The sequence below is a fragment of the Tenrec ecaudatus genome, chromosome 1, assembly GCF_050624435.1.
Source record: "Tenrec ecaudatus isolate mTenEca1 chromosome 1, mTenEca1.hap1, whole genome shotgun sequence".
Lineage (NCBI taxonomy): Eukaryota > Metazoa > Chordata > Mammalia > Afrosoricida > Tenrecidae > Tenrec > Tenrec ecaudatus.
This window is the reverse complement of record NC_134530.1, coordinates 241,721,842-241,737,912: the sequence shown is the minus strand read 5'-3', so window position 1 is coordinate 241,737,912 and position 16,071 is coordinate 241,721,842. Positions and strand designations below refer to the sequence as shown.

General features: G+C 39.3%; 1 protein-coding gene across 1 annotated transcript in view; it reads left to right on the top strand.

Annotated features, from left to right (window-relative positions):
• EPRS1 (glutamyl-prolyl-tRNA synthetase 1) overlaps window positions 1-16,071 on the top strand; it is a 70,752-nt gene that overhangs the window by 38,100 nt on the left and 16,581 nt on the right. The window contains exons 18-26 of the mRNA XM_075530460.1: window positions 1,428-1,784; window positions 4,018-4,248; window positions 5,487-5,749; window positions 7,787-7,838; window positions 8,461-8,670; window positions 9,004-9,076; window positions 11,186-11,265; window positions 11,499-11,600; window positions 15,387-15,542. Of these exons, the coding sequence (XP_075386575.1) occupies window positions 1,428-1,784; window positions 4,018-4,248; window positions 5,487-5,749; window positions 7,787-7,838; window positions 8,461-8,670; window positions 9,004-9,076; window positions 11,186-11,265; window positions 11,499-11,600; window positions 15,387-15,542 (1,524 nt within the window). The remainder of the gene's footprint in view (window positions 1-1,427; window positions 1,785-4,017; window positions 4,249-5,486; window positions 5,750-7,786; window positions 7,839-8,460; window positions 8,671-9,003; window positions 9,077-11,185; window positions 11,266-11,498; window positions 11,601-15,386; window positions 15,543-16,071) is intronic.

The window sequence follows — 16,071 nt, the reverse complement described above, 5'->3', positions numbered from 1 at the left end:
TATAGTTCCCTGCTCGTCTGTCATTGGAGGCTTGTGGGTACCTGTGATGTTGAACAGGTTTTAATCATTCCAAAGTGTTGGCAAATTTACATAACCTTAAGTAGGGCTTCAGAGATGACAGCACTCCATGGGCCTGACAGTAATTCCGCTAACTGCCTCAGCTAAGTCTCCCATGCGAGGGCTTCATAGGACTTCCTGTGGGGCAGGATCAATATTCCCTCTTCCAGTGACTGCGATGAATCGCCTAAAATTTAAACGTTTCTTTCTGTTCCTCTTTGGTTTTCTTGGCCATGACACAGCCAATTCCAAACCCTATATGACAGAACAAACAGGAGTTGTTCGTAAGTCAGATGTTGGTGACCTAGGGACTGTCTGTCCTACCTGATTTCAGAACTTTATATGAGATGCGACTCTGACACAGTTTGAAGTGCCTCTTAGCTATTCTCAAAGCTGTCTTGAAGACAAGGACAGACTCAGGTCGAGATAAGAAATATTGGGGGTTAATACACGTGGCTTCAAGAATCTAGGTGAGATTTTCTGAAAAATTAAGTAGAAGACCATTGTTGTAAAGTCACGGGGAGGATATGGGATGAGCTGCATTTCACAGTTGGGAGGGTTTGGTAGGCAGCAGAGGGCTTCTAGGCAGAAGGAACATTGAAAGAAAAACATGATGCAGCATGTTTAATTACTCTCCGTAAATTGTGAATTAGGTGGGAGTTTACATGTTAGATCATCAGTTTTCAGCATGTTAAACAACTAATCAAACTTCCTTATGCACTCTTCTTTAATAGTCATTTTATCAAGCTTACCTCTAGATTTATTATGGTAATAATCCTATAAATGCATGGTTTTACACAAATACAGAGTGATTATGCACTACTTAATGATAATTTTGCCTTATAAGTAATCAATATCTTTAACCTTTAAAAAAAGCTAATATTAAGAAGAGTATCAAGCACTTATCATTAATCACTTTTTCATTTATTTTACTAAAGCACTTTATTAGCTTCTATTTATTTGCTATGGATTTAGTATTTTCTATTTTCTTGCCAGCTCGATGATTACATACAATTATCACAAGCTCAAGTAATTCACTCAAGGTTGTAAAGCTAATATGTTGTGGAATAGTGATTTAGTCTCAGATGTGATTTATATGTCATAATTTAATCCTGTACTGAAAACAATTCAGGTTTTTTTGTTTATTCTATGATAAAAATACTCCAGTAAGTATCCATATTGCTCTTTGTTTACTCCTCTTATTATTAGGTCTAATGTTTAGAAATGGGATTATTTATTTAAACCTTTTAAAGAGATTAAAAATGCAAATTTTTTAAAACTTGAAACCGTATCAAACTGAGCTTGCTATAATTTTGTCAAAAGACTTTTTACATTAACTAGTTCTTACTTTTGAATTTCCACTTGTGTAGCCGACTCCATGTATGCAAAAGCAGGCACCTTCTCTGGATAATAACTGTGCAGAATCTGTGGATTCAGTGGCCCTTTACAACCGAGTGGCTGTGCAGGGAGATGCGGTTCGTGAGTTAAAAGCCAAGAAAGCGGCAAAGGAGGATGTAGACGCAGCTGTAAAACAGCTTTTGGCTTTGAAGGCTGAGTATAAGGAGAAAACTGGCCAGGAATATAAGCCTGGAAACCCCCCTGCCACAGTCGCGCAGAGTATTTCTTCCAAATCACCACACACTGTTCTCGACAGTAAATCTCTCTATGATGAAGTTGCTGCACAAGGGGAGGTGGTTCGGAAACTGAAGGCTGAAAAAGCACCAAAGGTAAGTGCATTGAGTGAGTTCGGTCACCATTGTAAGTGACCACGTGAATTCAAGCTCTTCGGTGTGATCCAGTCTTCTTATAAAACGTACTGTCTGCTTAAAACAACTAAGAATTGCTAATATCTACCATGTGCCAAGCTCTGAAGTACAGAGAAGCAGTTCACAAGCGTATGGAGGAAGGATGGGGAGAAACTGCGCACTAACAATATTTCTGCTTGATGTAAATTAATTTGTGTGGAAACCTGGAAGTGTCCAAGTGTCTGTGGTCATAAGTGACAGGGATCAAAAACAAAAACCCACTGAAGTCAATTCCAACTCATAGCAACCTAGTAATACGTACTAGAATCGCTCCGTGAGGGTGTATCGGAGACTAAATCTTCATGCAAACAGTTAAAGCCTTGTCTTTCTCTTCAGCAGGGGCTGGTGGGCTCAAATATTGTTCTGCAGCGGTTCTCAACCTGCAGGTCGCAACCCCTTTGGGAGTCGAATGACCCTTTCACAGGGGTCGTCTGATTCATAAGTGTAGCATAATTACAGTTAAGCAATGAAAATAATTTTATGATTGGGGATCCACCACACAGGAGGAACTGTATTAAAGTGTTGCAGCATTAGGAATGTTGAGAAACACTGATCTAGTGGTGAGAAGTTTATGTGTGTAACCCACAATGCTACCAAGGCTCCTTAGTGACAGGAAAAGAAGAGACCATTCATAAAGAGTGTTAAAAGTAATCCTGAAGTAAAAGAAAGCTTTTGCCAGTGAGCAGAGTGTGGAGGACGGCACTACAGATATAGAAGCACTGGCCCCCCAGCTTTATTGTACATCCAAATTAATGAAAGATTAATGAAGATTGTTGTCCTCTCCCACAATGCAGGCGCACATACTCTCACACAGATGCACACCCCTCTGCAAGTTCCTTTAATAAGTGAGACCCAGGCATTTCCATTACTGACAAGTTTTCTAGGTCACGTTGATGCTGCTGGCCTGGGGACCACACTTTGAGAACCACTCATACAAAAGACTCACTAGCAAAGGAGGAAACGTTTTGTTGTGGTTCAGTAATATGTTATCAAAAGTTTTTTGTTTTTATTTCCCCAGCGATTGTACTGCAACACACACGTCACAGAGGTGCTTACAAATGACACCAAATTTTGATCATACTATAAGTTTCATTCTTGTTTTACTAATATCTGTAAGCAAAAAAAAAGTGGATATTAGGACTTAGTGTGGAGCAGGATTACTTACTTGTTGGAGGTGAGAGGCAAAGAGATTCGTCTCTATGATAAAGATCATGCTTGATAATGAAATTATGTTTTTCTGTTCAAACTTTGTCCAAACCGTGATCACATAGTGATATGCCGATTCTGAGCTGGAAAACAGAGCTGTTGTCCCAGGACTCTACTTGTGTCTCCAAGGGGTTTACAAATATTGGGAATCCATTGTCTGGTCACTGTTCTGCCTAGAAATCCTTCTGGCTCCATACAAATTACAGACACGGGGCTTGAACTTGGCAGTTCATTTGAATATTCTGTACTGATTTGTGTGTTGCATGTGTCTGTACGTGTTTACACTAACTTATGTGAGCACAGGAGCATTTCTACCCTGTCCTATGGGGTTGCTATGAGCCAGCATTGACTCAGTGATAGTTTGATTTTTTTGTTTTGCTTTCTTTGACACTGTGGGTCAGGCATTGGACTGCTAACTAAGGGTTGGTGGGAGAAAGATGAGACTCAAAGCTCTTGGAAACCCTTTGTCAGGACAGTCACTGAGTTGGAATCCACGTGATGGCAGTGGGTTTGGTGTTTGAGTGTGATTTGCATATGAAAGAAAGAACCCTTGGGTGGTGGCAACAGTTGATGTGCTTGAGCACACACTGAAAGGTTGAAGGTTCGAGTTTAAGCAGAAGCGTCTCACACGAAAGTCTTGACAGTCGACTTCTGAATCAGCCACTTGACAGCCCCGTGCAGTGTAGTTCTACTGTGGTGCACATGGAGTTAACAGGAGTTGAAATGGATTTGAGGACAACTGGTTTATATTGGAGATTATATATGATGTAGTACAGATCCAGCTTTTCTTTAGCTTTTCACTTATTTCAGGGGTAATAAATTTATGCTTAAGTTTCTCCATGGCGGACATATTTACAGGAATACTCTGGTGATGACTAAGGTTTTTAAATGATACCACAAGTTTTTTAGAAATATTATTTATTCCTCTCCCCCTACCCTTTTATCTCAGGCCAAAGTGACGGAAGCTGTAGAACGCTTACTCTCTCTGAAAGCTCAGTATAAAGAAACAACTGGAAAAGAGTACGTACCAGGGCAGCCTACCTCATCTCAAAACGCGGGCTCAAAAAGCGAAAGTTCGGAACCCAGTGGTCCTGAAACGCCAGACGCCAAAGCACTGTTTGACAAAGTAGCTTCTCAAGGAGAAGTAGTTCGAAAATTGAAAGCGGAGAAAGCCCCTAAGGTGAGTGTGGTAGTCTTTGTGTGTGGGTTTTTGTTTTTTATGTAACAAGCTATTTTCTTTGCCTACAACACTCGTTGGCCCATTGAATCTGAATCATTTTAAAAAGAAACCATTGTTGACCCTTTCGTTTACCAGCATTTGGCCGGGTGTTCCCATGGACACTGTCATTTCTGTGACGTAGCTTTTAAACCGTCTGTTAAGTTGTCTGTTTCTCTTGAGTTCCCGGTTGTCTCAGGACATACTTCTTGCTGGAAGAATATTCCCAGCGTTGTATCGATTGCGAACGACACAGTTTATTTTGAGCTCTGGTGTCACTTGTGCTAGTTCTATTACCCTTATGGAAGTAAGATTTTAAAAAAATCAGATTCCTGTGAGTGGAAAGCAGTAAGGTATCATTTGTTGTTAGGGCCTGTCAAGTTGGCTTTGACTTGTGGTAACTGTGTATAGTATAAAAAAATATTGCCCAATCCTGTGCCGTCATCCCAGAGTGTCCCGTCAGAACATTCTCTTCTGATCCATCGGGTTTTCATTAGCTAATTTTGGGAAGTAGATCGATTGTCAGGTCATCTTTCTGAGTCAGTCTTAGTCGGGAAACTATGCTGAAACCTGTCCATTGTAACTGTCTCTGCTAATGCTTGAAATACAGGTGACCTAGCTTCTAGTGTCTGCATCACAGAGCCACCACAGTCTGACAAACTTACCAGTGGCCTGATTTGAGATTTAAGCCATTATATAGAAACTTGATTATTCTTGTGAAAACAATGTAACAGGTACTGGCTCCTAACTTAGATTCCTGTGGAAAACAAGTTACTCTGCAGTAGGACTTTCTGTGATGGTGGAAACTCGTCCAAGGGCAGGGTGAAACACAGCAGCCATTAGTCCTGTGGGGCTGCTGCACACTTGGAATGTGGCTCTGGTGACCAAAGGACTGAATTAAAAATTTTACTTTCAAGTAATTTAAATATAAGTAGCCACATATGATTGAAGACTACTATTTAGGCAGTGCAGTTACAGACCGTGGACTATTTTCTAATACCTCTTTTGCCCAGTTTTCTCCTGTTTATCATAACCTCCCCTTATTTTCAATAGTTGCTACATTCAGCATTTCTTACACCAACTCTGCACACCTCTACTTTTAGTTGTACTTGGAGAACTGCTTATAAAGCCTTAGACATTGAATTTAAGCGTGTCTAGACAGTGATTTGAACTGCATTGGTCTTCTCTTGTGTTGAACTAAGGATCAAGTAGATACAGCTGTACAAGCGCTTCTTCAGCTGAAGGCACAGTACAAGTCTCTGACAGGAGTAGAGTATAAACCTGTCTCTGCCACTGGGGCTGAGGACAAAGACAAGAGGAAGAAAGAAAAAGAAAATAAGTCTGAAAAGCAGAATAAACCCCAGAAGCAAAATGATGGTCAAAGGAAAGACTCTTCTAAAAATCAAGGAAGTGGGCAGTCATCGGGTGGACCAGGAGAAGGACAAGGACCAAAGAAACAGACCAGGTAATAAAACTTGATCTGAAATGAAGAGAAATACTTAATAAGAACTCATGGTATCAAACACATGTAGTTATTTTGGTGATGACATTAAGGCAAAGATAATGCTAAAGCAATTTCAGCAGCAAAGTTGTACTAATTTTTAGTTCTTTTCATCTTTCTTCTAAGTAGGTAATATTCATTTGCTTGGCTCAAGAATCCCAGAAAATAAAAAGTTCAGTGAACTCTTCCTCACTTGCTTGTTTCCCATCTGTCCAGTTCCCCTACCATCATAATGAGTTACTAATGGCTATTAGTTTACTCTGTATCTCTTGAGAAGTTCCTTTTCCCCCCCGCCCTTCGGCCCCCACCCCTTTACACAATTGGAAGATTTTTAGATTGTACACATAACAGCAGGCTACTGCACAGGCCCCTGTACCATGCTACCAGGGCTCCTAAAAGGAGTATGATTTTTCAGATAAAAATATGTGTGGAAGCATTATAATAGGTTTTGTTTCTTGAGTTAATGAAAAAACTGAAAGCTGTTTGCAACTTAGAATTCGGTGATCCCTCTCTCACTGTGTTTTTGGCAACTGGTATTTTGACATGGATTTTCTAAGTGATGAAAACTGTTAATATGCTCCATTGCTAACCAAAAGGTGAGAGGTTCAAGTCCAACCAACAGTTCCTAGGATGAAAAGCCTGGCTATCTAAAACTCCTCAAAGCCAAAATCACTGCTATCGTGTCAGTGCCAATGCATAGCAGCCCTATAGAACAGAGTAGACCTGCCCCCGTGGGTTTCCTAGGCTTGTACCTCTTTCCCAGACTAGAAGGCTTCTTCGTTTTCCTGAGGAGCGGCTGTTAGTTTAGAACTTGCAGTTAGCAGCCCAACATGTAACACCCAGTCCGTCTGCGCACCTCAAAAAACCAGCCACAGAAAATGTTATAGACCACAGTTCTGCTCTAACACATGTTAATGCCAACTTGTTGAGGTTCGTAAAGAAATTGTGGTTTGGGATTCATTTAACAGAAATTCTGCTGCTGCTTATCTCGTTCTACATGTTTCCTTCATGAAGAGAATGCAACACTTGTTTTCTTCTTTTGTACCTCTCTGTTCGGTGGTTAGAGCTAGTGGAAGAGGTCCAAAATCCCATTTCCCCATGGCCTTTTTGAAGCCTCACTCGTATGTGTAGGTTTTAGGTCTGGAAGCAGATGTCCGAGGCGCTTTGGCTGCTTTTGAAAGGGCTAGGTTTCACATGGGCTATTTGTTGAAATGGGTCAAGGTGAATCAGTGATACACGTACATTATAAAGTTAACCCAATATGGCCTTGTTTATAAACTAGGTGGATGGATTTTCCCTCTGTGGATCATGAGGCCACAGATTCTTGTATAGTTAAATATTTTAAGAAAATGGTTTTTGTCTAGAATAGCTTTTTATCACAGATAAATCTGGTTTATTTTGGAAGTATACCTCCATGGTATTTATTGTAATTAGAATATGTAAACTCAATTTTACATGTTTATCTGTGTGTTTGCAGGAGAAAGATGAGGGAGGCTTTCTGCTCCTATAAAGATTTACAATCTCGGAAAGCCTTGGGCACAGTTCTGTCCTTTCGGGCTGCTGAGTCGGTGTGAACTCATTGGCAATGAGCTTTGTGGGTAGTTTTTATTACTATTTGTTTCGTGTGAAACTACTGGCCTTAAAACTATAATTTCACCAGGACTGAAGTTGGCAAAAGATTAGTCTTCTTTTGCTTGTGTGAAAATGCAATGTGACTGACCCTGTTTTTATTGCAAATACATTACCTTTAAAAGAACGTTGAAAAAAGAAAGGGTTGTTTTAAATTTACAGCTTTTTGTTATGCTTAATTAGCCAAGTTCTGGGGGGACAAAACCTCACTACCTTATATAATGGACTCTTTTTAGGGAGGGATTAAAATGAATATAGAAAAGAAATACAAAAATGACTCAGGCAATAATTTTTTAATTTTAGAAATTACCTTTCATTCACCTAATGACAGATGTGGAATGAAGAGACTTACACTTTTCTTAATATCTGCAGGTTGGGTCTTGAGGCAAAAAAAGAAGAAAATCTTGCAGACTGGTACTCTCAAGTAAGTATGCATTCAGTTGATTTTTATATTTTAAAAAAATTCTCAGTGGCCATTGATAGGTTTAAGTTTTCAAGTCCATGAGCATTATTAAAGCAATAATGCTAATGTCATTAATAACACATCCTATAGTCACTTAACGTAGTTTCCAAAAGATGTTCACACACAGGAAGGACTTGAGAAGGAACGCTATGAAATAGTCAGTACTTGATCTTTCTTTTCCTCGAAGGTAAAGGACTTAGCAGAAGTAGGGTTGGAATTCAGGTCTTCTTAGAAGTATCCAGCAGCAAACCTACCGTCTTCTGACCACCCAGTCGGACAGGGTGGAAGCGCCCTGTAGGGTTTTTGAGGATGGCAGGTTTCCCTTTCTCCCTCAGAGCGGCTGGTGCTTTGAACAGCTGAGTGTGATTAGCACCCCAGTGCATCACCCACTCCACACCAGGATACGGAGCTCTGTGATTCTCAAGATTGAAAGGTTTGCTGCACTCTTGTGACCTTCCCTCTTAAGAGGAGGTATCTAGAGAGGAAGTCTTCAGATGTGAAGTTGCATTATCATACTCTTGCCTCCTGTACCATACTTTTTATTGAACATAGACTTTAAAGACTATATTTTTCCTTTGTAAAGGTCATCACAAAGTCAGAAATGATTGAGTACTATGACGTAAGTGGCTGCTATATTCTTCGTCCGTGGGCATATTCCATTTGGGAATCCATCAAGAACTTTTTTGATGCCGAGATCAAGAAACTTGGTGTTGAAAACTGCTATTTCCCCATGTTTGTATCTCAAGGTGCATTAGAGAAAGAGAAGAATCACGTTGCTGACTTTGCCCCTGAGGTGCGTTTACTTTCAGTTTTCTCTCAGAACCCAAATTTTAGGTTCACGTTTGCATAGTAATTTAAAAGATTAGAGAACCAGTTTAGAGAAATATAAAGCCATTTTAAACATCTAAATATATTTCTGCCTTTGCAGACAAGTTAACTAATTATCTGGCTTTCCTCTTTTAATTTCAGAAGGTCAGTAAATACTTTGTTTGCTCCTAACCCACCCCTGCAATTGTTTACTTGCTTAATTGTTAGAGGGAAAATTGAAAAAGACCTCTGCATTTGTGCTGTTTCACTAAATTGCTGTTGAAAAGAAAATGTGTGAAAGATGATTTTATCTTACTAGGTTGCTTGGGTTACACGATCTGGCAAAACGGAGTTGGCAGAACCAATTGCTGTTCGTCCTACTAGTGAAACAGGTGAGACTGAGCCTTGGGAATGTAAGAGCAGCTCGCTGAAACATAGTCAAATGGCTTGCAGACTTGTCAGCTCTTGCTGTGATTTTTTAAATCATTGTTGATAACACAAGGTTTAGTGAATCTTGGCAAAGGTTGAATACACAAGTTTTATAGAATTTTATTCTCTCACATCTTTTGCAAAGTTCCTTATTGTTAGGATAACGTTGTCTGCCTTTAACACTTTACCAGTGTTCATTTCATGCTACATATTTTTTCCCCAGAACTTTTTGGGTAATCTTATTCATGGGATTGGTTACCTGAAATAGCAGAACACTATTTTTTGTATGCTCTGTTCATATGTAGCGTTGGCTGGTCATTGTAATGATCGTGCATTTCCATTTTATGTCGTTTCAAATCGGGGACTGGGTGCTTTCATTTACATGTTCTCAATTTTTCTCACAACCATGTTGTGACAAAGGTAGGGAAACTACTGTTAACTCCCTTTAACAGCATAAAGCAGTCTGCCAGTTTCAATGATTCTATTAAAAATCACACTCTTAAATTACCGTAGGAGGTTTGTTGGGAGTTCTGAACCTTTGAACCTGTTATTGCCTTCCAATGTGACTGTATATTTTAGCTGTACAGGCAACCAATGACTTAGGACATGTGGAAGTTACAGTATAAAACCATACCTTTGGTACTGGGTATCAGTAATATACAGTGTTGCAAATGTGATTTGCCAGTGATATCTTTCTCATGCCAACAACCCCTAAAGACAAAGATCAGATCTACTAAAAGGCAATAATCATAAAAAGAGGAAAAATGAGATGTTCCACTCTTGTAAGAATTGATTTCCACGATAGAGCCATTAAAATGGAACCTCATTGTAAATCGGGAGCTACCTATATTTATATCTGGGAGTGTGATTATAATTGATTCTGACCCCCGTGCTTTATTAGATACTCTGATTTTTCTTTTTTATTATATATTTGAAATGTACTTTGCATTAAAAATTTTATTAACCAAAAGGCTAATCTTATCATAATGTGTAAAATAACCCAATAATCACAATGTCAGTATTCAAATTTCAATGTTTTATGCCTCTTAAATCACTGAAGCTCAATTTTTACGTTTCCCGAGACACTATTATATGTTCACATTGCTCTGGATAGATCTAAATTCTATTTCTAATATTTAACTATGTTGGTGTCAGTCATCTATTTATCTCACCTACACTTAAACCTCCCATATATATATATATATATATATATATATAAGATCATTTTATTGGGGCTCTTTCCATCAGTTGTATCAAGCGTATTTGTATATATGTTGCCATCGTCATTTCCAAAACTTGAATCCTTGATACAAGCTCCTCTTTCATATTTTTTCCCTCTTTTTTAATTTAAAAATCATTTTATTGGGGTCTCTTAACAGTTCTTATAACATTTCATACATCAATTGTATCAAGTATATTTGTACATATGCTGCCATCATTATTTTCTAAACACTTTCTATTTGAGCCCTTGGTACCAGCTCTTCTCTTTTCCCTCCCTCCCTGCCTCCCACCCTTGTGACCTCTTGATAAATTATAAATTATTATTGTTTTCATATCTTCACGGACTGCTCTCTCCCTTCACCCATGGTTTGTGGAGTTCATCCTGCTGGGCGGGGAGTGTATATAGTTATGTGTTATTTATTGTGATCGGTTCCCCCTCCTCTCCCTACCTTCCCCCTACCCTCTTGATAAGACTACTCCCATTTCTATTCCTGAGAACTACCATATTCTAAAAACCAAAATTATGATAGCTACTTTGTGAACTGAATGAGAACTGAACAAGATAAAGAATGCAAAGAACTTTACACAGAGCCTTGCATGTACTTTAAGGATCTGTGGTTAGTGTTTTTAAAACCAAATGAAAACTCTAATTAAATCTTAAATGCAAATCTCATGAAGGGGATCCCACATGTGGTTTAGATAGTTTTATTTTGAGTAATATATCCTATGAAATGGGTAGTAATGTCATTCCATTGCCATAACAAATGCTTGAAGGTTTAGCTTTTACCATCCTTCAAGAGGAAATAAAGCCTCCCGTCACTAATTCTGCCTCTGCTTCGATGTCTTTGCAGTCATGTATCCTGCATATGCAAAATGGGTGCAGTCCCACAGAGACCTGCCCATCAGGCTCAATCAGTGGTGCAATGTGGTGGTAGGTACCACCCCTTCTGCATTCTTTTCTTTACTTCCTTCTCGGCCTCATAGGCACATACATACGTAATGTTAACTTGCTTTCATATTTCAAAGGATTGAGAGTATAAATGCCCTTTTAAGTATTTGAAATATTTTGAGTTTGAATTCGAAATTTCCAATTGCTCACCGCTTAAAAGTTGCGGGTGAAAAGTGAAAAGCCCTCCATGTATAACTTCTCCTTATCTCTTGCAGCGCTGGGAGTTCAAGCATCCCCAGCCTTTCCTCCGTACTCGTGAATTCCTTTGGCAGGAAGGCCACAGTGCGTTTGCTACCTTTGAGGAAGCAGCAAAAGAGGTATAAACAGTTGTTTCAACAGTGATTATGCCCTGTTGCTTTGTCTAGACTGCACTTGATATTTCAACTCTAAGTAATGTAGGTGCTGTCAAATTACTTGGTAAGCGGTCGCTTCTCCATCTTTTGTGAATTAGGAGAGATTCAATATCATATCATTTTTGTATTCAACAACTTAAAAACCCCCAATAGCTTGCTTGTTTTTCCCCACCGTCTTGGTTTCCTCATCTTCTTCTCGAAGTGTAGTATCTTTCTCTTTCTTCACCAACGTTAACACCCGTCTACCCTCTCGCCTATTGCTTCCCCTTCCCGCCATTCCCCTCCCACCCTTGGTGTAATCACCAGAGTTTCTTTCTTTTGCTGTGAAAACCTTTACTTGCTTTTTTTTAAATAACAGTAGTCTCATACAATATTTGCCCTTTGTGTTTGACCTTCTCTGACAGCATAATGCTGTCAAATCCATGCCATGCCATGAGGTGCTTCACAGTTTCATAATTATATTCTTTTATGATGACATAGTATTCCATTGTGGGTACATACCAAAGTTTGCTTATCCATTCTTCTACCAATGGACTTCTAAGTTGTTTCTGTCTTCTTGCTGTTGTTTACACTGCAGTAAGGAACATGGCGCACGTATATTTGTGCTATGCTCTCTGTTTTTGTAGGGTATATGTCTGGTAGCACTGTTGTGATCAAGGTATTTCTGTTCCCAATTGTTTGAGGAAGCACCATACCACATTCCACAGTGCTTAAACGGTTTTATAGTTCCACCAGCAGTATATGTGCGTTCCAGTCTCCCCATACCCACTCCAGCATTTGTTCCTTTCTGATTTTTGAACTTTGCTACTGCAGTGTAGTGAATTATTTGTTACTCCCAACAACCTTCATTTTTTCTGATGGGTCTGTGTGAACAGGTAGTGGAAGGAAATGATAGCTACCAATTGTGGGGTGAAGTGATAACATGGCTTTTATCTGTTTCTCTCAGATGGCTAGGGGTTATGAGCATTTTTTAAAAGTTTTTTGGCCACCTGGAGGATGTCTTTGTAAGCTGTTAATATCCTCTTTACATTTTTATATTGGGTTGTTTTTTTGTGGTATAGAAATTTTCTATAGACTTTGGAGATTATTCTCTTGTCTGCTATGTCACTGCCAAAAAAATTCCATTCTGTGGGTTCTCTCCACTCTTTTGATGAAATTTTATGACATAAGTTTTTTTTCTTTCTTTTTAAGAGGGTCCCAGTTATTCTGTCTTCTGTGTTTGCATTATTTTTGATAGTATGCTTATGTCATGCTTTAGGCCCCTTGATTGTCCCTGTTTTTCATCGTTGATCTTTATAATTCTAGAGTTTACATTCAGATCTTTTAGTCCATGTGAATTCATTACTATTTATAGAATGGGGCATAGATCCTGATTCATTCTTATGCAAATAGAAATCTAATTTTGCTAGCACCAGTTCTTGAAGAGACCCATCTCTTCTCCGTTAGTGTATGTCATCCATTGTAACAAGTCAGTTGCATGTAGGTGGATGGATTGATTTCTGGGTTCTCTGTTCTCTTCCATTGGTCTATGTATCTCTAGTCGGTCCAGATTGGGCTGTTTTTTGACTGCTGTGGTGTGTAAGAGGTTGTGAGATCTGGAATAGGGAAGCTTCCTAGTTTGTTTTGAGTATTGTTTTGTTTATCCTGCATCTCCTTCCCTTCCATTTAAAGTTGAAATTTGATATGGTATCAAAGGAATATTAAAAGAACATTTCTTGGTATGTTATTTTGTTATTATCTATTGATAATTTATTAAAATAAAAATCTAAGAAACTATTAAATTTTTTTTTACTAAATGAAAAGGAATATTGTTTAAATTTGTACATAGACGGAGGTAGCAGGGAGGGAGGGGAAAATGAGGAGCTGATACCAAGGGCTCAAGGAGAAAGCAAATGTTTTGAGAATAATGATGGCAACAAATGTACAAATGTGCTTGACACAGTGGATGTATGTTTGGATTGTGATAAGAGTTGTGTGAACCCACGATAAAATGATTAAAAAAAGAAAAAACAGGAAATAATTAAGCTTTATGATAACAAAAATGATAAGAAATTGTACATAGAAGTACTTTAATTTTTACCATTTTTATTAGCATTATTTGCTCATTCATATTCTAAATTTGTAAACATTTCTTTAAAATTTTTATCCAGAACCAAAATTGATCTTCATCTGTGAACCTGTGAAATCTAGACTACCAGTTATTTGTTTCTAAAATACTGTGTAATGGGTACAAAGTGTATATTTTCATTAAAAATGGAATCAATTGGAGGGCAAGGAAGGATTGTAGGCACCAAGCAGTTCCAAAACCCAGCAGAACAAATTACATTAGCTCTCAAGGCTGGAAACTAATCATATCTTACATGAAACCATCTGGGCAGTAGCCCTGCCCTCCAAACTCTACATGATGAACATGTGCTCGGGATTCTGAGTGGATGTCCTGGACTCTGGCCTTAACTCCTGTCTTCCAGGCACACTGAGATGACAACTCTGCTCTTTTGGCTTTAGGCTGCCCCATCCTCCTAGTCCATCTGCTTAGTGATCACAACCCCACCAGCCTCCTTCTGCCCTTTCGACGTGGCTGTCCTGATTCCACCACACAGATCAGCTTTGAGTGGTGGCGTCATTCCACAAGGAGCTAAACAGCAGCTCCATACTCTGGAACCAAGCTGATGGAGATATGTCTGCTTGAAACTTAGGAGTTTCCAGCCTCACCGTTTGAGAGCCAGGTGGCCTACCCTTTCAAACGAGAAGGCCCTGCTTCCTGGTATCCTTCCAACATTCCTCTTGACTTCTACTGCTCCAGGGGTGATTCCTTTCTTTTCTTGGAGGACAACAAATGTAGCCACTTTTCTGGATCCTTTTAGATCTCCGTGTGCCTTGGCTCATATGTTACCCTATCTTTCTTTTGTTTGCATATTTGATTTCTTTTATGTCTCAAAAAAGATTGATTCAGACACACCCCATGTTACGTCTCCTCATTAACATGACAAAGAGCCCATTCCCAACTGGGATATCCATGGGCGTAGAGGTTAGGATTTAGCAATAGATGGTTTTCCAGAACAAATTTCTGTTGATAACAATTATTGTTTCCTTGACAAATACAAACTGGCTACTGTAATCTCTATAAAAAGGATTTTTACACATGACGTGGTTTTCCAGTATAAATTGTTGAAATAGTTTTACTGAACTATAGTTAACATATCATACAAGTCAATAGTTCAGTCATACTGAGTTGTGCATTCATCCCTAGCATCTTTGTAACGTTTTCTTCCTTCTTGTACCCATTGCTATTGACTTCCCATCTCCCCCCACCTCTCCTTCCATGCCCCAGGTAATTATTAATCCAGGTACTATCTTCATGGATGTACCCATCCTGACCTTGCCACACGGGAAAACCTCAATTGAAAAGAAAACAGAATGTTGAAAAACTAGAATAATTTCCAAATGGGTCAAAAGAGGGATCTAGAGACCAAGTGTTACCCTTCAAGCTAACTACAGCTCCTAAAATCCACTTGCCAAATGCTCTTTGTCTGGCTCTTCTGTTCCTAGACCGTCCTCAGTGCGTATTCACGGGAGGAGACTCAATCCATTTAGCACTGAGAGTGGATGTGGGGCTTCCACTGTCATCCATAGCATCTTACAGACTGTCCGATACACTTTTAGATTCTGTGGCTTTATAGACTTAATAAATATCCCTGTGGCTTTATAGAGTTAATATCTGAACGCATTTACACTTAAATATGATTGCAGGTCTTGCAGATACTTGACTTGTATGCCCAGGTGTACGAAGAACTCCTAGCAATTCCTGTTGTCAAAGGAAGAAAGACTGAAAAGGAAAAATTTGCAGGTGGAGACTATACAACTACCGTGGAAGCATTCATATCCGCTAGTGGGAGAGCTATACAGGTACCCAGCTGCTGCATGGGGTCTGTCGGGGCACAGCCTAGAGGCAGGCGCCATCACTTCTTCTGTCAGAAAAATAATTTTAATGACCATTTCACGTGTTTTCTGGGACCATATGGTAATATAAAGCAGACCTATTCCAGATTAGATTAGCAGATCTAATCTCCTCAAGGTTGTTTGCTTTAAAGATTCTCTCAGGACAATCTTTTCGGGGATTCATCTACCCTCCAGAGGTCCGGAATAATTTGACATTTTGTAAATAATGCATTTCCTCTCTTTTGATCAGAATTCTTCTCTGGAATCTTTGATCAAAAATGGTCTCATGAGCAAGGAGACAGCTGTTCATTGAGGCAGCTCGCTGTACATTCTTCACCCTTCTCCTGTGTGGACTCTCCGGCCTCTGTTGTCCCGGGGATCAGTTGGTCTGCCTTAGCTGGCCACTTCCAAGCTCTTTTTAGAGCTCTTGTAGTTAAGTACCTCATGTGAGAAGTGCTGCCTAGAACAATGTATTCTATGGTACATTTTTTGCCAG